Source organism: Oncorhynchus gorbuscha, linkage group LG13 (genome assembly GCF_021184085.1).
Source record: "Oncorhynchus gorbuscha isolate QuinsamMale2020 ecotype Even-year linkage group LG13, OgorEven_v1.0, whole genome shotgun sequence".
Classification (NCBI taxonomy): domain Eukaryota; kingdom Metazoa; phylum Chordata; class Actinopteri; order Salmoniformes; family Salmonidae; genus Oncorhynchus; species Oncorhynchus gorbuscha.
Window position 1 is genome coordinate 76,314,410 of NC_060185.1, and position 27,330 is coordinate 76,341,739.

Here is a 27,330-nt window from a genome sequence, read left to right on the forward strand (position 1 = left end):
ACAATAGAAAACAGGCTACCTAAATATGGCTCCCAATCATAGACAACGACTGACACCTGCCTCTGATTGAGAACCATACTAGGCCAAACACATAGAAATATAACAGAACGGGGGGGATCATGTGACCCTTGAATGAGATGGCCGCATGAACTAAGAGCTCCGCACAAGTAGTTTCCAATTCCTAATCTTACCTCCACTCCAAGTTCACACTCATTTAGCTTTAGTAAGAAAAAGTCATGGCGGCTACAAAAGGCGACACTACAGGTGACATTTTTACCCGGACTCGAGTATTAGCGACGGAAAAAGCCTCCAAGAAGAAGCTAGCTTCAGAAAAAACTAGCGCTATTAGCCAGGAGCAAGAGAACCCGCTCCCCCACGAGGCACAACGAATGCCAACCTCGCACTCTGTCGAAGACATCCTTTCTGAGTTGAGATCCCAACGTACAGAACTAAACACCAAATTAGATGCCATTAACTCTCAGCTCAGTGCGATAGGGGGCAAGGTGACAATCCTGGAAAACGCTTTGCCTGACATCAACAACAAGATAACCATAAACGCGGGGCGCCTGGACGAGGCAGAGGGGCGAATCCTATCCATGGAAAACTTATTGACAGATGCCATGGAAACAATAGCATATGCTAAAAAGAAAATTGAGCATCTGGAAGAGAAAACAGAGGACCTGGAAAACAGGGGGCGAAGGAATAATTGTGTTCTATTCAATCTGGGCGAAAAAGAAGAGGGAAACATGCCACTGATCCGCTACCTGCAAGACAAACTTCTCGAGTGGCTCCACCTGCCCACCGACAGGCCCATAGAACTCGAGAGAGCTCACTGAGCACTGAGGCCCCCACCAGCAGCCAGACAACCACCGCGCCCAATCACCATATGTTTCCTGAGATTCACCGACAAGGAACGAGTCCTACAGGCGGTGAAAAACAACACCATCACAGTGGGAAACGCCAAACTCGCTTTACACCAGGACCTGTCAGCTGGAATACGCCGAAAGCGCCGAGAATTTGACGAAGCAAAGAAATACTCCATTGACCGAGGCATCTTCAGGGGATTCAAATACCCAAACGGATTCTTCACCAAGGAGCCTTGCAACACTTCAAAACTCCCAAAGAGGCAAAACGTTTTTGAAAGACAATCCTGGCCAATGAGAAACAGACCAATGACTAAATGTGATTAATGCCATTACTAAAGGAGGTAAGACGACATATAGCCGATATCCAGAGACCCACCCCCTAAATGTCATTATAGCCGTCCAATTTATATTTATTTTCCTTTAACTGAGAGGGATGGGCTGTATAGCCTAACCTCTAGGCCTACTAATGTTTCAGCCTACTTTTATTTCCCTGTTTTTTGTTGTTGTTGCTATTATTACCTGGGGTTCCCTATGTCCCTTGGGGGAGGTATATGTAGGCTGGGCTATTGATTTTACTGTGGTCTGGACGAGGGCAACTGTGTTATTTACTCAATGCGGGGTGGAGAGGATGAGGAATTTCTTTGGTGGGGAGAGGGAGACGTTGTGCGTTGCTAACTGTTCCCGGTTTTTGTTTTATTCGGAACACAGTTGGGGGGGGGGGTAATAGATCCAACGGGATGTGTCGAGTTGTTTGGGAACTCGGCTGGGGTGTTCAGAGATTATTATTTTATGTACACCATTTATTTTCCTTTTATGTGAACGCAGCTGTAATTACTATCCACTTTTACCCAGCGATGACTTGCACTAAAGTTCGATTACTGCTCGATGACGATGACTAGTACCTTAAATCTATTGACATGGAACTGCCATGGTCTAGGGCATGCAATAAAACGGAAAAAGATACTATGTGCTCTAAAAAAGGAAAAAGCAGACATTGCGCTATTACAAGAGACACACCTCTGTGATGCTGAACATGCCAAACTCCGCAGAGCTTGGGTGGGACAGGTGTATTTCTCATCTTTCGAATCAAACAGTAGAGGCACAGCCATTCTTATCCATAAAAATGTTCCATTCATAATAGACAAAAACATATCTGATCCGGAGGGGAGATTTATTTTGATAACTGGGTCACTATATGGTCAACCAATTACTATATTAAACATATACGCCCCTAACACAGATACTCCTGCCTTCATGTCAAAAATTATAACCCTGTTCAATGAGCATTGTGTCTCCTTTGGCGTGGTGGCCGGAGATTTTAATTGTACCCTTAACCCAACCCTAGACAAATCATCTCAAGTCCCCACCACAAATCCTAGATCTGCAAAGATGTTGAACTCTCTTACTAAAGAGATGGGACTGATAGATATCTGGAGAGAGAATAATGGCTCATCTATGGACTATACATACTACTCTAATATCCATAACAACTACTCCCATATAGATTACATTTTTATCCCAACGAGTTTCATAAATTCAGCCACTTGTACAATCGGACCCATAGCACTTTCAGATCACGCCTTTGTCCACCTCCGCTTTGACCTCTGCAAAAACATCCCGAGGTCAAAGAGCTCGAAATTCAACACCTCCATGCTATCAAATGACGAGTTCCATACATTGGTAACTACATGGATAGACAACTACACACAAGACAATAAAGATTCTCCTGTTTCTCCGGCCACAATGTGGGACGCTGCTAAAGCCACACTAAGAGGTCATCTAATTGCATATGCTTCCTCTAAGAAAAAAGCAATGGAAGCACACAGGCTAGATCTTGAGAGGGAGCTGGAATGCTGTGAGAAAATACATAAACAATCCCTAGACAGCACCTCCTGGAGTCATCTTAAAGCAGCCAAAGCCAAACTGAATTTGGACTACACTCGGGAGATAAAAAATAAGTTTTCTTTACTAAACAGAAATACCATGAGTATAGCAATAGGCCCAGTAGATTGCTTGCTTACCAATTAAAAAAGGAGCAGTCAGAGCGTACAATCATGGCTATCTGAACAGCAGAGGACGAGGTCACATATGACCCAAAAAAGATCAATTTAACTTTTCATGATTTTTACTGCAAACTATATACCTCTGAGAGAAAACACACAGAGGCAGAACTCCACTCTTTCCTAGAGGGAATCTCGCTACCTAAACTATCAGAGACCGACCAGGAAGATCTCAACTCCCCCTTCACTCCTGAGGAGATCCTGGAGGCAATTACCTCCATGCCACCTAATAAGTCCCCAGGCCCAGATGGATTCCCCAGAGAGTTCTACAAAGCTTTTTGGCCCCAACTCAGCCCTATCTTCATGCCAATGCTGGAGGATTTTTGCAAAAACGGATTTCTCCCAGACTCAATGCACACAGCTCGCATTACAGTGTTGCTAAAAAAGGACAAGGACCCCCTATCCTGCTCGTCCTTCCGGCCCATAAGCTTGTTGGATTTCGACTATAAAATAATTACCAAATTGCTCGCCAAAAGACTAAACACTCTTCTTCCCAAATTAATAAAAGCGGACCAAACTGGATTTATTAGAGACAGATACTCTTCTGATAACATTCGCCGCCTTTTTGATATTATTAATCAAGTAAACGCACAGAAGACCCCTGTCCTGCTGGCTTCACTGGATGCTGAGAAGGCGTTTGACAGGATGGAGTGGAGCTTTCTGTTTTCAGTCTTAGAAAAGTTCAATATGGGCCCAAATTGTATTAAATGGATCAAATCACTATACTCTCATCCAAATGCCATGGTGACTACTAATGGACTGAACTCTGACAGATTCCCTCTGGAACGGGGCACAAGACAAGGGTGCTCGCTGTCCCCGCTGCTCTACTTGTTGGGGGCGGAGCCTCTGGCTGAGCTGATAAGGAGCAATCCAAGTATTATGGGTGTTTCTGCAGGTGGCCTGCAGCACAAGATTTCGCTTTACGCGGATGATGTCTTGCTCTACATATCCAACCCTGAGAAATCCCTCCCTCTCATTTTAGACACAATTGCTCAGTATGGCAAGTTTTCAGGTTATAAGATCAATTTTAACAAATCCACTGTCTGCCCTCTCAATATTACACTCACCAGCTCTATGAAGACACTTTGTCCTTTCCAATGGAAAACACAGGGGTTTCAATACCTCGGGATCTTCATAACACCAGATCTGAATAGCCTTTTTAAGGAAAATTATCTTCCACTCCTGGATCGAATCAAGAACGATCTCCAAACCTGGATCTCCCTCCCAATTAGCTTAGTAGGAATAATTAATTTAATCCATATGAACGTCCTCCCTAGACTGAACTACTTATTTCAGATGCTCCCATGCTATCTCCCAGTTTCCTTCTTCAAAACAACTAACCAAAGCATCACCAAATTTATATGGGGCAATAAAAAACCTAGGATCAAGTTTTCCACTTTATCAAAACCTGAATCTAAAGGTGGTCTTGCCCTTCCCTCCCTTCAATTGTACTACTGGTCTGCCCAAATCCGCAACATGCTAACATGGATCACAAACAGACAAGAGTCAACGTGGATTCAGATAGAAGCCCAATCCTGTGGTTCATTGCCCTTAAGCTCAATTATATTCATTAATAACTTTAGTGAAGTGGGCAACATAGCCAAAACCTTTGCGATTTACAGCACCCTACTAGCGTGGAGGGACTGTAAGAAATACCTGGGCATTTCCTCCCAAATATGTTCTCACTCGCCTATAGTAGGCAACCCAGACTTGCCAAAAGCCCTGAGGGATGCCAACTTTAATCTTTGGCATACTCTAGGAATCCGGACCTTTTCAGACCTATTTCATCAGAAAACCACTACACTGAAATCCTTTCAAGAGCTCTGCAGTGAATTTGATGTGCCAAGATCCCATTTTTTAAAAATATCTTCAAATTAGACATGTAATTTCCTCATTTACCTCCAAGAGGAGGTTTAGAACTCAGTTGAATGAAGTTGAAATCCTTCTTGTCACAGCACAATCCATTAAAGGCAAAATATCTTACATCTATAGACTCCTTTCTGAGAAAGGAAGCTCCTCCTTTACTCCTTTGAAAATAATCTGGGAAAAGGCCTTGGTCTGACTATCAGTGATGAGTTATAGGCGGAGGTTTGCGGCAGGGTATACTGCTCCTCTACCAGTGTAAAAATGAAAGAATCTAATTACAAATTTTTTACAAATTTTATTATACTCCTTTGAGACTCCATAGAATGAAAACAGATATGTCTACTAACTGTAAAAGATGTACCTCTGAATGTGGAACCTATATGCATGTATTTTGGAGCTGTAGGGAGATTGCCAGATTCTGGCAATCTGTACATACTGCTGCACAGAAAATACTAGAGGTACAGTTTGATATGACCCCGTGTATCTATCTTCTTAATGCCCAGCAGGACTTTGTTCTTGATCCTGACAGAGAAAATTTGCTTATGACTATTACATACTTTGCTAAGAAATGTATTCTTCTATTGTGGGCCTCTAATACCCCCCCTACATTTAAAATGTGGATTGACCAGATTGTTGACTTTTTCATCTTGAAAAGCTCACTTATGACCTCCACAAGAGACAGCCCAAGTTTGATAGACTCTGGTCTCCACTATTCAACTATATTTCAAACTGGACAGAGTGAACGGGGTGACTAGGGAAATGCGCATGTTGTGTAAGGTACTGTAAAACCTAAAAACGAATTATTGGCCCGTCGTCTCAGCGAATGCTTGAAATAGCTGATAAGAACCTTGATAGTGCAGCAAGTGTTATGTTTTTTTTTTGTGTGTTTTTTGTGTTTTAAATTTGAATTTAGTTTTTGAGTATGTGTGTGTATGTATATGTGCGTATGTATGTACGTATGTATGTACGTATGTATGTACGTACGTATGTACGTACGTATGTACGTACGTATGTACGTACGTACGTACGTACGTACGTACGTATGTATGTATGTATGTATGTATGTATGTATGTATGTATGTATGTATGTATGTATGTATGTATGTATGTATGTATGTATGTATGTATGTATGTATGTATGTAAGTAAGATAAATGCTTTTGTTTGACTTTATCATTCAATTTAATTGTATTTTTATTTTTTCAAATGTATTATTATTTTTTGACTTTTTATTTTTTTAAAGCCTGTCACATCTGTGAAGGTGGAATGTGTTATGTTGGTTGATTGAAAAACAAGAAAACTTAATAAAACTTTTAAAAAAAGAAAAGAAATATAACAGAACAAAACAGAGAAATACAACATAGAATGCCCACCCCAACCACCCACAAAACACAATAGAAAACAGGCTACCTGAATATGGCTCCCAATCAGAGACAACGACTGACACCTGCCTCTGATTGAGAACCATACTAGGCCAAACACATAGAAATATAACAACAGAAAAAAACATAGAAAAACAACATAGAATGTCCACCCCAACTCATGCCCTGACCAACTAAAATAAAGACATAAAAAAGGAACTAAGGTCAGAACGTGACAATGTGGGAACTCTTTCAAGATTGTTGGAAAAGCATTCCAGGTGAAGCTGGTTGTGAGAATGCCACGAGTGTGCAAAGCTGTCAAGGCAACAGGTAGCTACTTTGAAGAATCTTTGCTTTGTTTAACACTTTTTTGTTTACTACACAATATGTGCCATATGTGTTATTTCATTGTTTTTATGTCTTCACTATTATTCTACAATGTAGAGAATAGTAAAAATAAAGAAAAACCCTTGAATGAGTAGGTGTGTCCAAACTTTTGACTGGTACTGTAGGTCCGGCCAGCAGCCGAGATAGCTAGGTCCAGTCGGCCTGCCAGATGACAAAGAAATAACTGGAGCGCTGGGTCAGCCACTTTTAAATAGCACCTGGGCCAGCACAGTTAAAACACCATCCCACTAACAAGATGGCAACTGTCACAGGTGCAACACATACTGACTAATGAAGTGACACCAATCGGTGCGCCCTATGAGCTAATGTATTATACGTGTTCAATTCCAACCTCAAAACATAAATGGAAAAACCTAAACCTGCAACACTCTGTGCTGGCACAGACCTCCTACTCACAGTCATCCTCTCAGGATCCCTCACCCTTGACCCATCTTCCTCTAGTTTCTTCACTGCCTCAGCAAACGACACCTTTTGCACTAAACTGACTCTAGCCACCTCAACCTGTCTCCTTCGCTCTGGACACTTCTGATCCCCAGCAACATGGGCACACCTACAATGGCACACCTACAGTTGACACACAAACTTTATCCACCGAAACTACATAGTGCTCTAGGCCATGCCTTCCCTGCACACATGCCCTCCCTGCACATCTTGGAATCTCCCTCCTACAAACTGCTGCAATATGACCATAAACTTGAAACAACGCAGTGGATTCGACACAAAAGCTCTGACAGGATAACTGATATATACTTTTTTTGTTTCTTTTTTTTCTTTTTACTTTTACCCCTTTTCTCCCCAATTGGTAGTTACAGTCTTGTCTCATCGCTGCAACTCCCCTATGGACTTGGGAGAGGCGAAGGTCGAGAGCCATGCGTCCTCCGAAACATGACCCTGCCAAGCCACACTGCTTCTTGACACACTGCTTGCTTAACCCAGAAGTCAGCTGAACCAATGTGTCGGAGGAAACACTGTCAAACTGACAACTGAGGTCAGCTTGCAGGTGCCCGGGCCAGCCATAAGGAGTCACTAAAGCACAATGAGACAAGAAAATCTCAGCCGGCCAAACCCTCCCCTACCCGGACAACACTGGGCCAATTGTGCGCCGCCTCATGGGTCTCCCGGTCATGACTAGCTGTGACACAGACTGGGCTGTATTAATGCAGTCTCTTAGACTGCTGCGATGCAGTGCCTTAGATCGCTGCACCTCTCGGGAGGCCCATAACTGATATATCCTAATATGACTTTGTTGGGTAAAGACTCTGACTCAAAACTCTAAAAGACAGTGACTCCTCTATTTCACAAACGCTCACCACGGGTCTGTGTCGCACCAAACGGCAGGCATCACAAACACCAGGAATATTCAACTTCAATTGCTCCACCTCCAAACGTAACACGACCTCAGAAATGACTCCTTTCAATGGTGCCTTGTTCCTAAGAGCAAAGCACGCAACAGATCTTGACCCAAGTTGGGTGACATGTAGTGCCTGCTCCCTCTGGTCAGAGGAAACACAAACAAATATCACAAGTCCACTACAGGTTACCTTCACTGATTCAACTGCATCCAACGCCTTTCCCACCCATCCTGAAACCACAAATGAATCTGCCAAAAGGCAAGGATCCACTTTCTCCAAAATTGTCACTTGTCACTCCTACTGGACCAGATTCTTCTTTATCATGTCCATTGATCCCTGGCTCGGGTTCCGAGCTCTTCACCACATCTTCCACCTCACTTAACTCGCCCTCATTCACTTCCATTTCACCTCCAGAACTTGGTCTGGCGCTCGGCTCACTCTGTTTGCACTTGACACCAATCTTCTTTGAAACCCCATCTCCATTTTTATTGCCATATTCCTCAAATTCAAATCCAACCTCTGCTTTCCTCATTCTCTTTGATCTATTCTTCCACTTTTTCCCCTCCATTCCTCCTCAGAAATCCATCTTTCTGTGTCCCTGTCCCAATATTCCTCTTCTCCTGGTTTTGCTTGAGGCCCGGTGGCATCTGAGTTAACGCCATCTCATAATCATCCTGCTCACCTCGAAAACGTGTCTTCTCCGGGCACTGACATTATGAGAGCATGAGCCTTATATCCGATTGAGGGAAAAGGTTTCATTATGGTTATGTTGTTGCTACAGTGGCTCAAGAGGGACAAACAACAGTAATATTGCTGCTTTTTTCTTGTTTTTTTAAGCAAAGAGAGTATGGGAGTATGCAAGTGCAGAAGTTTAGCTTCTGGGTACATACTCTTTAGGGAGTTTGCAAGTGCAGAAGTTCGCTTCGCCTAGCTAAGCAAACTGAACCTATTTATGTGGGCGCATTTACTGTTGAAAAGTGATATCCCAAGCATAAATACAGTAAAGTACACACACTAAAGGATTTTTAAAAAATCTAAAGAGGAAAGGCCCACCCCCCACTTGTGCTGTGTCATGAGGATACCTGGATTCGCTATTGAGATGTGACTTTTACTAAATACATCAGGTGATAAATGAGCTGAAAAGGAGACAGGAGTAGGACATTAAGGTTAGAATTGGGGGAGGGAGCTGATTTTTAGATTTGTACCCAGGGGAACCTTCACCTCAGAGCTTTGCAAAATAAATCATTACAGCAAACCACGAGCTGTTTTATGTTGTATCCAAAAAGGTTGGCCTCGCTACTGTATTTTACCCAACAATCTCTCTTTTGGCCATTCAGCTTATCACAAACATGTAATACATTTAACTTGTCTTTATTTAAAAAAACACAAATATCGACAATAGCTTGAATCTTTTCCAAACATGTTTCACTCAATGATGTGTATATAAATCATTGGTTGTGTATATAAATCATTGGACGTATTGTGATTATTCTCGAAGTTTACACAAATGTCATGTACATTTTTTGGACTGCCTCGACTACCCGTAGCTGGTTTAAACCAACACGGACATGAGTCAAAACACCAGTTGATAGCTTCAGCTCCTGAAATAATTTTTCAACTGGTGTAAACACATGTTTTGCAGTGTTGATGAATATGCCACAAAATGTTTTGTTTGTTATTGTAAAGAAGAAATACTTTTGCAAAATTGCGGCGAGTTTGAGAACTAGTCGGCGAGAGAGCCATTCATGACAGCAAGCTAACTACTAGCAAGCAAGCTCTAGCTAGCTAACGTTAGCTATCAGTGTAGCGAGTGCAAGAGTCAGACGATTAATTCAAACGCTGTTGTCAAGAAAACGTGTATCCTTTCATATCATAGTAGTCAGCTAGCAAGCCAGCCAGTCAGCAAAATGAGGATACGTTCGTCTCTTTTTGCCTGTTTTTGTCTCATACTGGAGGTATTAGGCATTGTCTTGTTTCTTAGGGGATTTTTCCCAGTCCCTATCAAATCTTCTTTTTCATCGAAGAGCAAGTTGTCAGATGTTCCGCCTGAACCCTTTACCGGTGTGTTGTGTTGACATTATCTAGCTATATCCCAATTAGTGTGATATTGTTATACTATGCTCTCAGCTAGCTATGTTGATGTTGTGCATTGGATAGCTAGCTAGGTAATTGCTTGTATGACAAGGTAATACAGTCATTATTTTGCACACCGAGTAAATGCTATCCTACCCATTTGTTCCTCGGTGTTGTCTACAATGGCTATAATGTGTTGGTAACTGGCATTTTCTTTGGCATTGCAGGAAGATCCCTCAACTCCTCCAAAGTCCCGGACGCCCTTTTCAAGAGAGTAGTGATAGTGTTGATCGATGCTCTCAGGGAGGACTTTGTGTTTGGTCCAAATGGGAGAAAATACATGCCTTACATTAGGCACTTGGTGGAGAGGGGCTCCACACACAGCTTTGTGGCCAAGGCAAGACCTCCTACAGTTACAATGCCCAGAATCAAGGTAAGAATGTGAAATGCCACCATAACTAACTCTAATTTAGGGTTCAGGGTTTCAATTCTCGGGCCGACTCTTTTCTCTCTATATCAATGATGTCGCTCTTGCTGCTTGTGATTCTCTGATCCACCTCTATGCAGACGACACCGTTCTGTATACATCTGGCCCTTCTTTGGACACTGCTAACAAACCTCCAAACGAGCTTCAACGCCGTACAACACTCCTTCCATTGCCTCCAACTGCTTTTAAATGCTAGTAAAACTAAGTGTATACTCTACAACCGATTGCTGCCCGCACCCTCCCCCCGACGAGCATCACTACTCTGGACGGTTCTGACGTAGAATATGTGGACAACTACAAATACCTAGGTGTCTGGTTAGACTGTAAACTCTCCGTCCAGACTCACATTAAGCATCTCCAATCCAAAATTAAACCTAGAATCGGCTTCCTATTTCCCAACAAAGCCTCCTTCACTCATGCCGCCCAACATACCCTCGTACAACTGACTATCCTACCGATCCTTGACTTCGGCGATATCCTTTACAAATTAGCCCCCAACACTACTTAGAAAACTGGATGTAGTCTGCCACAGTGCCATCTGTTATATCACCGAAGCCCCATAAACTACCCACCACTGCGACCTGTATGCTTTCGTTGGCTGGCCCTCACTACATATCTGTCGCCAAACCTACTGGCTCCAGGTCATCTATAAGTCTTTGCTAGGTAAAGCCCTGTCTTATCTCAGCTCACTGGTCACCATAGCAACACCCACCTGTAGCACACGCTCCAGCAGGTATATTGCACTGGTTATTCCCAAAGCCAACACTTGCTTTGGCTGCCTTTCCTTCCAGTTCTCTGCTGCCAATGACTAGAAAGAATTGCAAAAATCTCTAAAGCTGGAGTCTTATATCTCCCTCTCTAATTTTAAGAATCAGCTGTCAGAGCAGCTTACCGATCACTACCTGTAATTTATTTATTTTTTCTTTATTTAACCAGGAATGTCAGGTAAGAACAAATTCTTATTTTCAATGACGGCGTAGGAACAGTGGATTAACTGCCTGTTCAGGGGCAGAACGACAGATTTGTATCTTGTCAGCTCGGGGGTTTTGAACTTGCAACCTTCCGGTTACTAGTCCAACGCTCTAACCAATAGGCTACCCTGCCGCCCCGACCCGTAAATAGCGCACCCGACTACCCCATCCCCATATTATTACTTAGCGTCTTGCTCTTTTGCGCCCCCAGTATCTCTACTTGCACATCATCATCTGCACATCTATCACTCCAGTATTAATGCTAAATTGTAATTATTTTTGCATCTATAGCCTATTTATTTGCCTCCTCCCTACCCTTCTACATTTGCACACACTGTACATAGATATTTATATTTTTCTTTTCTTTTGTGTTATTGTATGTTTGTGTGTAACTCTGTTGTTTTTGTCACACTGCTTTGCTTTATCTTGGCCAGGTCACAGTTGTAAATGGGAACTTTTTCTCAACTGGCCTACCTGGTTAAATAAAAAAATACAAATACATTGTGGTATGGGAATTATAGCCCTTTAGAACTTAATTGTAGAATATATAACTCCCTCACTCACGATATTGCAATAAATATGCAGAGGTAATATGGCGTGTGCAGGGGTTTTCTTTTCTACGGTGAATATGTTGCTTTGTGATTGTGACACAGTCAGGTATACCTTTCATTGGTTGTCATAGGTTAAGTGTTTAACCTTGCATGATTGTTCACCCACCCAACTGGGCTCAGTTTCTATTGATTCATTGATTGAGTTGTAAACCATTATGAACTCCGTCAGCAGACCAAACACAAAAGTCCTAAAATGTTCTTTTTTTCTAATTCAAAATGTGAGCCTGTGTGAAATGATGTCTTTTTAGAGAACTAACCCAAGTGATTTGCTGTATTGATTAAAGGTAGACTCGGCGATATGATGTCGATGCAAAAAAGTAAACAGCATAGTGGGTCAATTTCCACAACAGTGTGAAGCTCAAAGCTGGGGAACTCAGTCCGTCTTTCATCTTACTCTTGAAAGTTGCATACCTTAGAGAGCTATTTTTAACTTGTCAGAAATGTCCAGCTCATCTAGCCCATGTCAGTTAACGTTTTATAGCTATGTTTTTTTAGCCCATGGATTTTGTTGTAATGTTTGAGTAACTCAAATATCACATGAGTACACATTAGACGTGACAAAATGTATAGAATTGCAAAATAAATTGCTTTAAAATGGCAACATTTTCTCCTTACCCCATGCCAAAAATGGTATAATTGCAGGAACTAAGCTTTAAACCTGCAAAATGTTCTGTCTGCCAACAAGGTGGATGTGAACAGTTTATGTATTTGTATTTATTATGGACTCTTCCTGGGGTCCAGCAAAATTATGGCAGTTTATAAAATTTTAAAAACATTACATTCAGACTGTGTGCCCTCAGGCCCCTAATCCACCATTACCACATATATATATATATACAGTACAGTCCATGTACGTGTGTGTATAGTGTGTATGCTATCGTGTGTTTGTATGCCTATGTTTGTTTAGCTTCTTAGTCCCCGCTGTTCCATAAGGTGTAAATGAATAGACACCTCAGGTCGGTTTCTAAATAGCGATGGCGATTGGCTTTAATTTGAGTGATAGCTTGACCTTCAAATCCATGAATTCATGTGAGGCCAGAGATGTTTATGGGAGGAGCGCCTCATTTCTTTTTCTTTCTAGCCACCGTAGTCTGAAAATGACAGCTGGTTTAAGTCCCAACACGAACACATTTAAATAATTAATAATGTCAAAATAATGTGTCAAAAGATTTAGGATGATAATAAATTAAGCACTCTCGCAGATTTTTACGACAATTACATATATTTGTTCACTACTTTAACCATGGAGTTTAAAAATGTTCCTAAACACAATTTAACCAACCGCTCTAGACTAGAGCTTCCGTAGTGACTGTGTAGCAGCCTGAACCTTTGACATCTCTCGTAGTCACCACTTAGGTCATTAAATCTATAGGTTATGTGGTTCAAAGAGACACAGAAAAGTTGTACTCTGCCACCTTATTCTGAAGACATTTCATTACATTACTCTACTTTAAAATGTCATCATGGATCTAGCACCAAGTAGGCTAATTAGGCCTAATAGATCATTTCTAGATTTTCAATGTAAACTTTGATTCAAACAGCTGCCACAAATAGCTTACACTGAATAAGCAGTAAAGAATAATCAGCAGAACTTTGAGACGCTCTCATTCCTACCAGAAGATGGCAGTGCAAGATTGCAGTCATGGAATACTGCGTCTTCCCAAATCACTGCAGTGCACCCAATCAAGTGTTATGACACAGCCAACTAACTCAAATCAGAATCACCCAGAGAACCAACCCATTCATTAGGAGTACACCAGCCAGCCTCTGGCTGTCTGACAGGAACGATCCCAGAAAAGGCTGTTTGGGGAAGGATGTAATTGAGAGAATCGTTGAGGAAAATAAATATTTCATTGGATATACAGTTCCAGTGAAAACTACTCACTCCAGGGTTTTTCTTTATTTTTACTATTTTCTACATTGTAGAATAAATGTGAAGACATCAAAACTATGAAATAACACACATGGAATCATGTAGTAACCAAAAAAGTGTTAAACAAATCAAAACTATATTTGAGATTCTTCAAAGTAGCCATCATTTGCCTTGAAGACAGCTTTGCACACTCTTGGCATTTTCTCAACCACCTTCATGAGGTAGTCACCCGAAATGCTTTTGCCTTGTTAAAGGTTATTTTGTGGAATTTCTTTCTTTCTTAATACGTTTGAGCCAGCTGTGTTGTAACAAGGTAGGGGTGGTATACAGAACATAGCCCTATTTGGTAAAAGACCAAGTCCATATTATGGCAACAACAGCTCAAATAAGCAAAGAGAAACAATAGTGCATCATTACTTTAAGACATGAAGGTCAGTCAATCAGGAACATTTCAAGAACTTTGAAAGTTTCTCAAGTGCAGTTGCAAAAACCACCAAGCGCTATGATGAAACTGGCTCTCATGAGGACCGCCACAGGAAAGGAAGACCCAGAGTTACCTCTGCTGCAGTTCATTAGAGTTAACTGCACCTCAGATTGCAGCCCAAGTAAATGCTTCATAGAGTTCCACAGACACATCTCAACATCAACTGTTCAGAGAAGACTGTGTGAATCAGGCCTTCATGGTCGAATTGCTGCAAAGAAACCACTACTAAAGGACACCAATAAGAAGAATATACTTGTTTGAGCCAAGAAACACGAGCAATGGACATTAGACCGGTGGAAATCTGTCCTTTGGTCTGACGAGTGAAAATTTGAGATTTTTGGTGAGACGCAGAGTAGGTGAACGGATGATCTCCACATTTGTGGTTCCCAGCATAAAATAATGGAGGTGTAATGGTGTGGGGTGCTTTGCTAGTGACACTTTCAGTGATTTATTTAGAATTCAAGGCACACCTAACCAGCATGGCTTCCACAGCATTATGCAGCGATACGCCATCCCATCTGGTTTGCGCTTAGCGTGACTATCATTTGTTTTTCAACAGGACAATGACCCAACACACCTCCAGGCTGTGTAAGGGCTATTTGACCAAGGAGAGTGATGGAGGGCTGTATCAGATGGCCTGGCCTCCACAATCAATTGACCTCAAACCAATTGAGATGGTTTGGGATGAGTTGGGCGGCAGAGTGAAGGAAAAGCAGCCAACAAGTGCTCAGCATATGTGGGAACTCCAAGAATGTTGGAAAAGCATTGCAGGTGAAGCTGGTTGAGACAATTCCAAGAGTGTGCAAAGCTGGAAACAAGGCAAAGAGTAGCTATATATTTAGATTTGTTTAACATTTTTTTGGTTACTACATGATTCCATGTGTTATTTTGTGGTTTTCTTGTCTTCAACATTATTCTACAATGTAGAAAATAGTTCAAATAAAGAAAAACCCTTGAATGAGTAGGTGTGCCCAAACTTTTGACTGGTACTGTACATATTGCCAGAATTGTACTCTGGGTAGAGCTGGTTTTGTGTTGTGAGGCACATAGGAAAGGCTTTTGTGGCCCAGTTTCCTGTTGTTGATAATAGGCATACACTCACACAGGCCCATTCCAATTAATTTCCCTGGATTATTTTCACTTCTCCTACCCACTTAAGTGATAAGAGAAAGTATTTTCAGGACAGGATAATGCCTTTGCAGGTAAAGCAACGGTGTGTTCAGAAATCACCCAATCAGAGTTGAGAAGACCTTTGCAGAAAGGGAGTTCTCTTATGAGTTAGATTGTATATGGTTTATTCCTTTGACAAAGGTGAAATTGGGGCCATTTGAAAATAAATATTGTTGTCGAGATGAAGACCAAGCCTGTATTTTTGGCTCTGTCTATTTTTGGATGTCTTTCTCAGGGTCGCCATACTTTACTGGCTATGCTGTCACAAATACTGCAGTTCGTAGTGTGTGATCCAGACCTAATAACAATGAAATGAGGTGAAGCCTATGTTATTAAGCGAAGACCAGTGAGTGAACACAAGCTCATCACAGGACTAGTGGTACTTGATGATTCCCTGATGATAAATGTTTGCCACTGCACTCATCATCGACAATGACCCTTTTGCTCATTGCTTTGGTCCAGAAATTGGAAAATTAAAGTTAATATCTACTTATCAGGGATGAACGCTTTCACACATGCCCTCAGGTTGCACTTGTGTGAAGGAAATATTTAGTTTATTTTTCTCAGATTGACAACTTGCTCTACACATGCACAAATTGAACTCATTAGCATTCCAAAGACTTGTCCGTTCCCAGTAGGAAATTTCTGCTTCTGAAGAATTACCTCTCAGCTCTAGCTCTGCCTTTCCCATCCATATCCGTTCATTGGAATGGACACATAGGAAAACGTTTTTGTTGCCGGTGTATAATTTCTAAACCGTCAGTTTCACTGTAACAAGAACATACTGCTAGGAGAAAGATGTTTTGGTGAGGGAAGAGGGAAGAAAGAGTAAAGGAATTCGGTAGACTATGTGTTACAGTAAAGGGAACTAGGCTATCACACCATGTATAGTAAATGGCTATCCGCTCTCAACATTTAGTCAAGGCATCTCTAAATTTCCAGGAGTGGCACTTTAAATTGAGAATCTTCATTAAGCATGTTTAATATCAAATCAAACTTTATTTGTCACATGTGCCCAATGCAACATATCTAGCTAGACCTTACCGCTTACTTACAAGTCATTAATCAACAGTGCAGTTCAAGAAAGAGTTCAACTAAATTATAGAAAGTAACACAATAACAATAACGAGGCTATATACAGGGGGTACAGAGTCAATGCGGGGGGTACAGGTTAGTGAAGTTAATTTGTACATGTAGGTTGGGGTGAAGTGACTATGCATAGATAACAAACAGCGAGTAGCAGCAGTGTAAATATCCAGTTGTGTAGGCTTACTCTGGGTATGGGAAACCGGGCTGAAATCGTGTAGACCTGTCTGCTCATGATGACCCTAAATTGGACACGACTTCCATGAGGGTTGCAAGGATTTGCAGCATTTGGATTCATCCACCTGTGAAATGCCAATCAGGATCATTGGGTTTATGAGAAAGATGTTTTGACAAAAAAAAATCAATAAATCAGACATTAGCCTTTTTTATTCCATTATAATAGGAAGAATGAGGAGTTTTTGTTCAGTTCTGCTTTAGATCCATTATACATTTTAATCTCAATGTACCTTTCCCTTGAATGTTGTGTTCACCCATAGTGATGTGTGTGTGGTTAGTCATCCTCTTCAGTAAATAATGAAGATGACAGTTGCTCAGGAAGGAGGATATACACTCAGCAAAAAAATAAACGTCCTCACTGTCAACTGCATTTATTTTCAGCAAACTTAACGTGTTAATATTTGTATGAACATAACAAGATTCAACAACTGAGACATAAACTGAACAAGTTCCACAGTGACATGTGACATGTGACAGAAATGGAATAATGTGTCCCTGAACAAAGGGGGGTCAAATGTAAGTCAGTTTCTGGTGTGGCCACCAGCTGCATTAAGTACTGCAGTGCATCTCCTCCTCATGGCCTGCATCAGATTTGCCAGTTATTGCTGTGAGATGTTACCCCACACTTCCACCAAGGCACCTGCAAGTTCCCGGGACATTTCTGGGGGGAATGGCCCTAGCTCTCTCCCTCCGATCCAACAGGTCACAGCCGTGCTCAATGGGATTGAGATCCGGGCTCTTCGCTGGCCATGGCAGAACACTGACATTCCTGTCTTGCGGGACATCCCTCACAGAACGAGCAGTATGGCTGGTGGCATTGTCATGCTGAAGGGTCATGTCAGGATGAGCCTGCAGGAAGCGTACCACATGAGGGAGGAGGATGTCTTCCCTGTAACGCACAGTGTTGAGATTGCCTGCAATGACAAGCTCAGTCTGATGATGCTGTGACACACCGCCCCAGACCACGACGGACCCTCCACCTCCAAATCGACCCCGCTCCAGAGTACAGGCCTCGCTGTAACGCTCATTCCTTCAACAATAAACGAGAATCCGACCATCACCCCCGGTGAGACAAAACCGCGACTCGTCAGTGAAGAGCACTTTTTGCCAGTCCTGTCTGGTCCAGTGATGGTGGGTTTGTGCCCATAGGCGATGTTGTTGCTGGTGATGTCTGATGTCTGACCTCTTTACAACAGGCCTACAAGCCCTCAGTCCCCAGCCTCTCTCCAGCCTATTGCGGACAGTCTGAGCACTGATGGAGGTAGTGTGCGTTCCTGGTGTTAACTCGGACAGCTGTTGTTGCCATCCTCTACATGTCCCGCAGGTGTGATGTTCGGATGTACCGATCCTGTGCAGGTGTTGTTACACGTAGTCTGCCTCTGCGAGGACGATCAGCTGTCCGTCCTGTCTCCCTGAAGCGCTGTCTTAGATGTCTCACAGTACGTATATTGCAAAGTATTGCCCTGGCCACATCTGCTGTCCTCATGCCTCCTTGCAGCCCGCCTAAGGCACGTTCACGCAGCTGAGCAGGGACCCTGGGCATCTTTCTTTTGGTGTTTTTCAGAGTAGGTAGAAAGGCATCGTTATTGTCCTAAGTTTTCATAACTGTGACCTTAATTGCCTACCGTCTGTAAACTGTTAGTGTCTTAATGACTTTTCCACCGGTGCATGTTCATTAATTGTTTATGGTTCATTGAAAAAGCATGGGAAACAGCGTTTAAACCCTTTACAATGAAGATCTGAGAAGTCATTAGAATCTTTACGAATTATCTTTGAAAGACAGGGTCCTGAAAAGGGAAGTTTATTTTTTTGCTGAGTTTAGAATATTGGTTTCTGGACAATATGTAGGACTAAAATAAAATGCCCTGGGAAAAGAACAAAGCAATCAGATAATCAGCATCACTAAGACTCTGGGGAAAAGTATAATAAGCCTGCTGATATAAAGGCACCAGTGGTGTCCATTTTAGGACATGCTCATATCTCTGTCCTCATTTGTAATGAACCTAGCTTATTTTAATGTTTGTATTTTTTAAATTGAACCTTTATTTAACTCGGCAAGTCAGTTAAGAACACATTCTTCTTTACAATGACGGCCTCCCAGAGAACATTGGGTTAACTGCCTTGTTTAGGGGCAGGACGACAGATTTTTACCTTGTCAGCTCGGGGATTTGATCCACCAACCTTTCGGTTACTAGTCCAACGCTCTAACCACTAGGCTACCTGCCTCCCCCATTATAACTCTTATGCAATGCTAGTTGCATTTTCGAGGCCCTCTTTAGTTCTGAGTCTCAATAATGCATTTTGCGTTTCAGAGTGTTCCCTGAACATACTAGTGATGATTACTTTGTTTCGGACACAGACTAATATGCGTCTGGTCTGTGTCTGGTCCTTGCTTCTTCCAGAGCTCAGACAAGGCTTCCATTGGTTTCCTCTGTTCCTCCACCAGGCCCCAACATTAGATATTCTCTCCATTGACTCCAATGCTCAACAAACATATTTATTTTGCCTGCTAGTCACATCCTATGCAGGAGAAGGAGTCGCCTCAACAAATATCCTGTTTTTCCCCAGCCTCCCAATGATGAAATCGGTAGAAACCTTGCTTGATACAAGCTTTTCTCCTGCATCTGAGTGTTTTCCCACCACATCTAAGAACAAGCCGGTGCAGTCTTCAACTGAGTTCTCTCTCTCACAGATGGAGCGTTGTGTTGTTTGTGTGAGCAGAACCATCATGAATGGATAGACTGGTGTTGTCCCTAGAACTGTGGTTTTCAACCTACAGGTGGTTCACATTGTTTTATTTATTTTAGATTTTTGTCTTCCAAAGATAACAGTTGGGAGTATTAATAGTATTCTAGGCAATTTTGCATAACTTTTCATAATGCTAAGGTTTTATAATAACAATAGGCCTTTAATTTGTTACATTCACAAATGGTGGTCCCCGGAATAGACATAGTTGGGAACTGCTGCTCTAGGGTTTGTGTAGAGAGCCTGCTTAAGATCAAAAGTCAAGCATTGATTTAAAGTTTCTGCTGACTTTGGAAATGTAGGCCTAGCTTGAAAATGAATAAGTTGGCTCCAATCAGGATTTGACACTGTGGCAGAGTAGTGATCTAAAGATATCCATTTGGACCACTTTGGGGTTCTGAATAGTAGATCATTCAGCTTTAGAAAAATGCTAGCACTGTAGTTTTAACAATTGCTTCCATGAACAAATATTCTGGCTAGTATTCCAAGGTAAAGTAAATGGCTTTATCTGACGTAGGCTATTTGTATTTTCAGCACACTGTAAATGTCAGCTTTAGGAGTTCCTTTTTCCTTGGATTGACAGTTTACCCCCCTTTTTAGTCTAGCTTTTGATCATGTTCGTGATGCAGTTGATAGGTAGGTGATTGTCAAGCGTATCACATCGATTCTTTATCACATCTTGTTCCACTCATGATCTAACGACATGCAGCATTGAAGCGATATAATTTATTTTCAATGATGCCCTACCTCCTTTTGAAGTTTGTGTAAAAATAAATCTCTTAAGAGAACCGAAGTGTCACTGGAGAGTAAAACTGGGGGAGTAGGGGGGCATTGTCCCCAGCCGCCGACTTCAAACGTATTTTTATTTTAATCTGGGGGAGTTTAAAAAACTGCATATCCATGATGACTTCCCAAACTAAAGCACCAAAATAATTTATTTCCGAAGACTTTAATGACTTTAATGACTTGGGCAACAGCGTCATCAACTTTAAAATGGTGCCAGAGCCAGATTTAGCAGACCTTTTTTTCCCCACGAGATAATAAAACACAATGGTACAAAATATAAAATAATGATTAACAATTAGTGTTTGGTTTTAGTATTTTATTCACCACCGTATCTTCACATCTGTGTTTGGCTTACTGCCAACCGTCCCCCTAGGCTTGCTATTCTTTGGTCAATCCTTGAGTGGAGTTGTTTTGACAATTAGGCTAGTGTGAGATATGTTAGGCTAGAGTGCTAAGGTTTTCTGGCAGTGTTGAGTAGTATGCACTGAGTATGTGAATATAGACAAGCATGCTTGCAGTCATTCAGACATTCTGCTGCTAAAATTAGGCCTAACTCCTTCAGTTTTGGCCTAGCCTAAATGTAGATAATTCTGGTAGTTTTGCTTGAATTCCAAATGCCAGCAGGCCCTCCCAACTACTGCTAGCTCCGCTGCACTAATGGACTAAAACACCTGCACAACCATGTGGAGGAAAACAAAGCATGGAATCCATCACGTGGTTTAGATTTCGCACCATTTTCTGCTTCCTTCTGTGAGGCTGACCGAAGGTTAATTGCCCCAGAATTCCTGATTGTGAGAAATCACAGTGATTATGCAAGGCGTGAATAACATGCTGATATGCATCGCATGTGACTGAGTAGTGAGATACTGCCAACAACATCCAGGCCTGTGTGAGTTGCTTCATTGGCTTTAACTAGCTGAGGAGGACACAAAAGCAAGTGATACAATGCTACTTGAATTGTTTATGGTACACAGTTGGTCATTCAGTGATTGTTTGGAACACAGTCTTACACCCATTTCCCATTTAATTGCAGTAGCTCTGGTGTTAGCCTATTTCTACTGCAAATGACACTTTAGTAAATGTTGATGCTAGCATAACGAAATAACATTGGTAGTCAGGGAGACAATGATTTTGACCTTTTCTGTAACATTGATAGCAGTGTTGTAGTAATTGAGTATGGTCTTGAGACCACATATTCGGATACTTTTGTACTCCGTCTCGGACAGTAAGGACTAGAGGTCAACCGATTATGATTTTTCAACGCCGATACCGATTATTGGAGGACCAAAAAAGCTGATGCCGATTAATTGACCGATTTGAAGTAAAATAAATATTTGTAATAATGACAATTACAACAATACTGAATGAACACTTATTTTAACTTAATATAATACATCAATAAAATCAATTTAGCCTCAAGTAGATAATGAAACATGTTCAATTTGGTTTAAATAATGCAAAAACAAAGTGTTGGAGAAGAACGTAAAAGTGCAATATGTGCTATGTAAGAAAGCTAACGTTTCAGTTCCTTGCTCAGAACATGAGAACATATGAAAGCTGGTGGTTCCTTTTAACATGAGTCTTCAATATTCCCAGGTAAGAAGTTTTAGGTTGTAGTTATTATAGGACTATTTCCCTCTATACCATTTGTATTTCATTAACCTTTGACTATTGGATGTTCTTATAGGCACTTTAATATTGCCAGTGTAACAGTATAGCTTCTGTCCCTCACCTCGCTCCTCCCTGGGCTTAAACCAACAACACAACGACAACAGCCACCACATCGAAGCAGCGTTACCCATGCAGAGCAAGGGAAACAACCACCCCAAGGCTCAGAGCGAGTAAAGTTTGAAACACTAATAGCGCGCGCTAACTAGCTAGCTGTTTCACTTCGGTCACACCAGCCTCATCTCGGGAGTTGATAGGTTTGAAGTCATAAACAGTGCAATGCTTGACGCACAACGAAGATCTGCTGATACTTAGATACATACTTGTTTGCTTGTATGCTCAGTCAGATTATATGCAACACAGTGATTTAACTAGTGATTATGATTGATTGTTTTTTATAAGATAAGTTTAATGCTAGCTAGCAACTTACCTTGGCTTACTGCATTTGCGTAACAGGCAGTCTCCTTGTGGAGTGCAATGAGAGAGGCAGGTCATTATTGCGTTGGACTAGTTAACTGTAAGGTTGCAAGATTGGATCCCCCTGAGCTGACAAGGTGAAAATCTGTCGTTCTGCCCCTGAACGAGGCAGTTAACCCACTGTTTCTTGGCCGTCATTGAAAATAAGAATGTGTTCTTAACTGACTTGCCTAGTTAAATAAAGATTAAATCATTTTTTTTAAATCGTCAAATCGTCGCCCAAAAATACAGATTTCCGATTGTTATGAAAACTTGAAATCGGTCCTAATTAATCGGCCATTCTGATTAATCGGTCGACCTCTAGTAAGGACTCGTAATTTCTTCCTGAGATCAGCAGAGTAAAACACTCAGCTTTCATTCAGAGGGCGCATAAAAGTGCTTCTTCAGGCCAAATATTTACTTATCTATTAAAACAGTAATATCTTAATTAACAGCCTTTATTATAGACACGTTTGTGCACTGGCGAACCTATAGGCCTTCAGTGTGTGACAGGTTCATGATTCTGAAAGGACAGCAATCGTAATTTCAGCACACACTGTAGGAAAGTGCACTTTTTGTAAAGTATAAAGGGCCAGTGGTGCAGTGGAGGGTATACGCGGGTATAAGCCGTATACCCACTTTTGTTTGTGGGCATTGCGTATACTCACTTCTTAATCTATACTGCATATCATGGTAGTGTATTGGAGGTATATGATTTATCAATTATGTAGTACAATAGAGAAGTCATGCAAAAAGTAGCCTACACAATCGTAAAGCCTGTGAAATATATTCAAATGCGCACTGCACACACAGCCTAGTTTCAGCGGAAAATCATCTGCAGGCAGCAAGTGTGCAGCTCTCAACTGATTACCATACCAGCTCAATCGGTAGCTGGTATGGTAGGAAAGATGTTTCAATTCATAAGATCTAACAGTAAATGCTAACAAAGGCAACAATCGGTATGCAAACCAGGTATTGAAAAAGTTTACTTCTAAGGGTTGGTTAGTAGGCTATTTGTGATGTGCAATTGTCATCATGTGCTGTTTGTAGGGAAGACGTGGATGGGCCTAGGTGGACAGAGGCCCACCCACTGGGGAGCTAGGCCCTGACAGGCCCACCCAATCAGATTGATGTGGTTTCAGCATTGTTGAAGACTTAGATGATCAAAGTTGTCTTCTTCTAAAAAATAATAATTTAAAAGTGAAAATCAGAAAGATCTATAGGAAAACTCTTAAAAAACATACATACAAAAACACTTTTCACACACGCGCCTTTTCTTCGCTGGGCGGGCCATTTGGGAACTTTTTGGCAAAATTAGAGTATACCCACTTCTCTAGGCACCACTGCATAGGGCTGATGGAAAGACAGCAGTCACACACAGCATGATGTTAAAGTATAAGCAGTCCATAGACTTGGACATAATTAGCCAGTAGGAATAAGAAGAATACAAAAACACAACCATTAAGCATTATCCAATTGGAATGTACAACTATTACTTCCCATTCTAGAAACACTTCATGTTTAGCACACAGAGTAAACAGTGACTTAAAGTCTAACTGATAGTGTTTCAACTACTTTACAGATATGGAATATAAAAATATCATTATATCAGTAAACAATATAAAATTCCCAGTTTATGCTACAGAACCAACTTTATAAGTTTTAAAAATAGATTTGACTCAACTTTCCATGACGTACACTAAGGCATATTTGGCAGAAGAGATGGATGCAGTTCAATGCATGATTAATATAATTAACCAATACATTTCTTGGTAGTGCAGGAAGTATTGCTATCAGGTTGTAAATCAGAGCTGGCCTGGTACATTGTTTGCTGCCATGTTTCAGTTTCAATGACTCAATATTCTGGACAAAAATGGTCTGGGAATGTCAATACAATTTAACTAGCAAAGGCATTGATCACAAGTTAGTCATAGGAGAATGTCATGTCATGCCATTGGAGGGGTTGTTTTTCGGTGGCAATACACAGCTAGAGATGCAGGTGTTATTTGGTTAGCTAGCAAGAACTTGAACGACTGTTATCCAGTTAGCATATCTCTTGAGTTCACTATCTCCTCTCATTTCAGAGCACTCTCGTCTGAGAACTAAGAATTCATTTACGAATGTGCAACACCCACTTAATATGGCCGGTGTCAGTAAACTTGGGCAAAAAAAGTCATAGTTAGTCAAGAACGCTCTAGATAACTAATAGGCAGCCTAACCAGCTCTGCTACTATGAGTAAAACGGTCAGAGTGAGGGGTTCTCTCATTTATGTCTGGAAGTAGCTAGCTAGCCAACTTTAGCCAGTTAGCTTGGGTGCTTGGTTGGGGCAAGCATGTTAGGCATGGTAGGCAAACTGAAGAAGGACAAGGAGGCTAAAATTCCCCAACGTTTATCAGTACAATTTTGACGGCCAACTAGCTGAAACTGTTCGAGAGGGTTTATCTAATGTTCCTTCGTTAGACTTTAGCTCATCTTGCTTTGGCTAGCATTAGTCGTTGATCTTGTTGTTGATATATGCATAACTGAGTTAGAGAGAGCCTACCTTTTCATGGTTGTTTGATCAATAGGAGTGTAAAGTTCCCAAATGTAAGAGGACTCCCATGGTGTTTACATGCAATATTTGCAGAAATCCATTCAGGTGTATTTTGTGACTTTTGTGTAGCTGTGATTGACTATAGCACATCGGTCTGTATAGACTCTGGTCCTGGACAAGACCGATGTTTTATTTACTGCATTGTCTAATTGTCCAAATACATTACCACTCTCCCTTACTATATTACTACATCATTTTCACAAATGTCTTAGTATACGCCAATACCCAAACATTCTATGAATTTATGAAAACGTGAAAATGACCAAATCGGAGTGATGCTAAAATGCTTTCAGTTCCACTTTAAATGCAACAATGGTTCACACAAAAGTTATTCTCAAAGAGATGGCTAACAGCAAGCGCGCTGCAATAAAAAATACAGTTCCACTAACCAGATTATCTTAATTTGTTGAAAGTTATTCTTTAAAAGAGAGAAGCTAACAAATTAGCAACAACATTCTCTTTGCTAACACCTGTTGTATCAGCGGCAAACTAGCCGACAACAAAAGCTAGTTACTTGACCGTGGGAAAGCTACTGCTCGCTATTGAACAGTGAGGGACCTGTTGGCCTTCAAGAAGGCAGACGCTTCCATATGTTTTTGTAAAACAGCTCCACCCAGTAAGTCAAAATGTTGAGTGATTGATTCCACTGTCACTCCAAAATGATTCCACTGTCACTCCAAAATGTTGCCCTAATACAGATGGCTGATGCCTTTTATCTAGCTTCTGATGGCCGCCTTAGCCAATGGCTGACTTAGCTAGCTAGATGTATATCCCCAGAGACTAGCAGTGTTAACCATTTCCTTTACAACAAAAACAGATTATTATAATAATTATTTATAAATCCTTAGCCCTTCTCTGAAGGTGTGGAAGGCCCATTGTTCCCCACTGTGTTTGTGGGTTAGTAATAATTTGTAGAGTGGCTCTATTTTCCCTCAGCCTGCATTTGTTTTTACTTCTGAATGCCTAAAGAATCCATATGTTGTTCTGAAGTAGGAACACAGAAATTCTGGACATTTTGAACTCCTATTATGTGGTGTTTGACAAAATTAAATCATGGTCTTGATTTGGACTCACATTTCTCTGGTCTCAACTCTGTTTCAGACCCCTTGATCCCCTCTTTATCAGTTTTGACTCGGTCGTGCCCCCACTCCGGTCTTGGTCTTAACTCGGACTCGATTTGCTCTGGTCCTCGTCTTGAATCAGTCTCACTTTAGGTGTTTTCAAACAACACAACACTGATTGATAGTTTACACAGAGACAATCATTTTTACTCTTTCTTTAACATTGATAGGCTACACAGAGACAATGATTTTTACCCTTTACATCTGGTAATATGTTGCATAATTAGCCTATTGCTAGCTTACGTACGTAGGTTGACAAACTCCCTTGGCCCTTCCCCTTCTGCTCCCTCTTTAGGCCCTGACCACAGGTAGTATCCCAGGCTTCATCGACGTGGTGATGAACCTGAACTCCCCAGCGCTGCTGGAGGACAACCTCATCTGGCAGGCCAAGGCAGCGGGCAAGCGGATGGTGTTCTACGGGGACGACACCTGGGTGAAGCTCTTCCCCAAGCACTTCATGGAGTACGATGGCACGACCTCTTTCTTCGTGTCCGACTACACCGAGGTCAGTCAATGTCGTTATCTGTTTGAAGGTCAGGGTCATATTGACTGAAGTTGAATATTTTTCTATTATGTAATACTTCAAACATACTCTACTAGGGATGTGACAAATGTAAAAAACAATATTACGTTTAAATGTAAAAAAGAAAGAAAAAAAGACGTGAATTCACAATTCATATGTGGTTCTGAATATGACCCCATATGCCTACCATTTGTCACTAGTTACCACTGCCAGAAAGTCAAACCCAGCCTATTTATACAATTTATCTTCTTAAAATGTGATTTGAATTCTTACCCTAACCTTAACCACACCGCTAACCTTATCCAAAAATATACTTCTTGTTTTCATACATTTTTACATACATCCCCACATTTGTGGCTGTGGTAACTTGTGGAAACCATACCAGACAGTGCTCACCTTACTGCTGTCCTCACCCACTCAGCAATGATGGTATTGATGCTGTTTTAGGTTCTCTGTTGTGTGCCTCTCCTCCAAGTTGTCAGTAGGTGCTTCTTATCATCAATATGATGGCTAGTTGCAGTAATGTATGACAG

The 27,330-nt window shown here is 41.4% G+C and overlaps 1 protein-coding gene across 2 annotated transcripts in view; it reads left to right on the forward strand.

The window, feature by feature from the left end:
- Positions 1-9,468: 9,468 nt before the first annotated feature.
- The window catches only part of LOC123993530 (GPI ethanolamine phosphate transferase 2-like), a 127,124-nt gene continuing 109,262 nt past the window's right edge, over positions 9,469-27,330 (forward strand). For both annotated transcript variants that reach the window (XM_046295779.1, XM_046295780.1), the window contains exons 1-3: positions 9,469-9,973; positions 10,213-10,418; positions 26,570-26,779. In XM_046295779.1, coding sequence (XP_046151735.1) covers positions 9,820-9,973; positions 10,213-10,418; positions 26,570-26,779 — 570 coding nt within the window. In that variant the 5' untranslated portion in view covers positions 9,469-9,819. The remainder of the gene's footprint in view (positions 9,974-10,212; positions 10,419-26,569; positions 26,780-27,330) is intronic.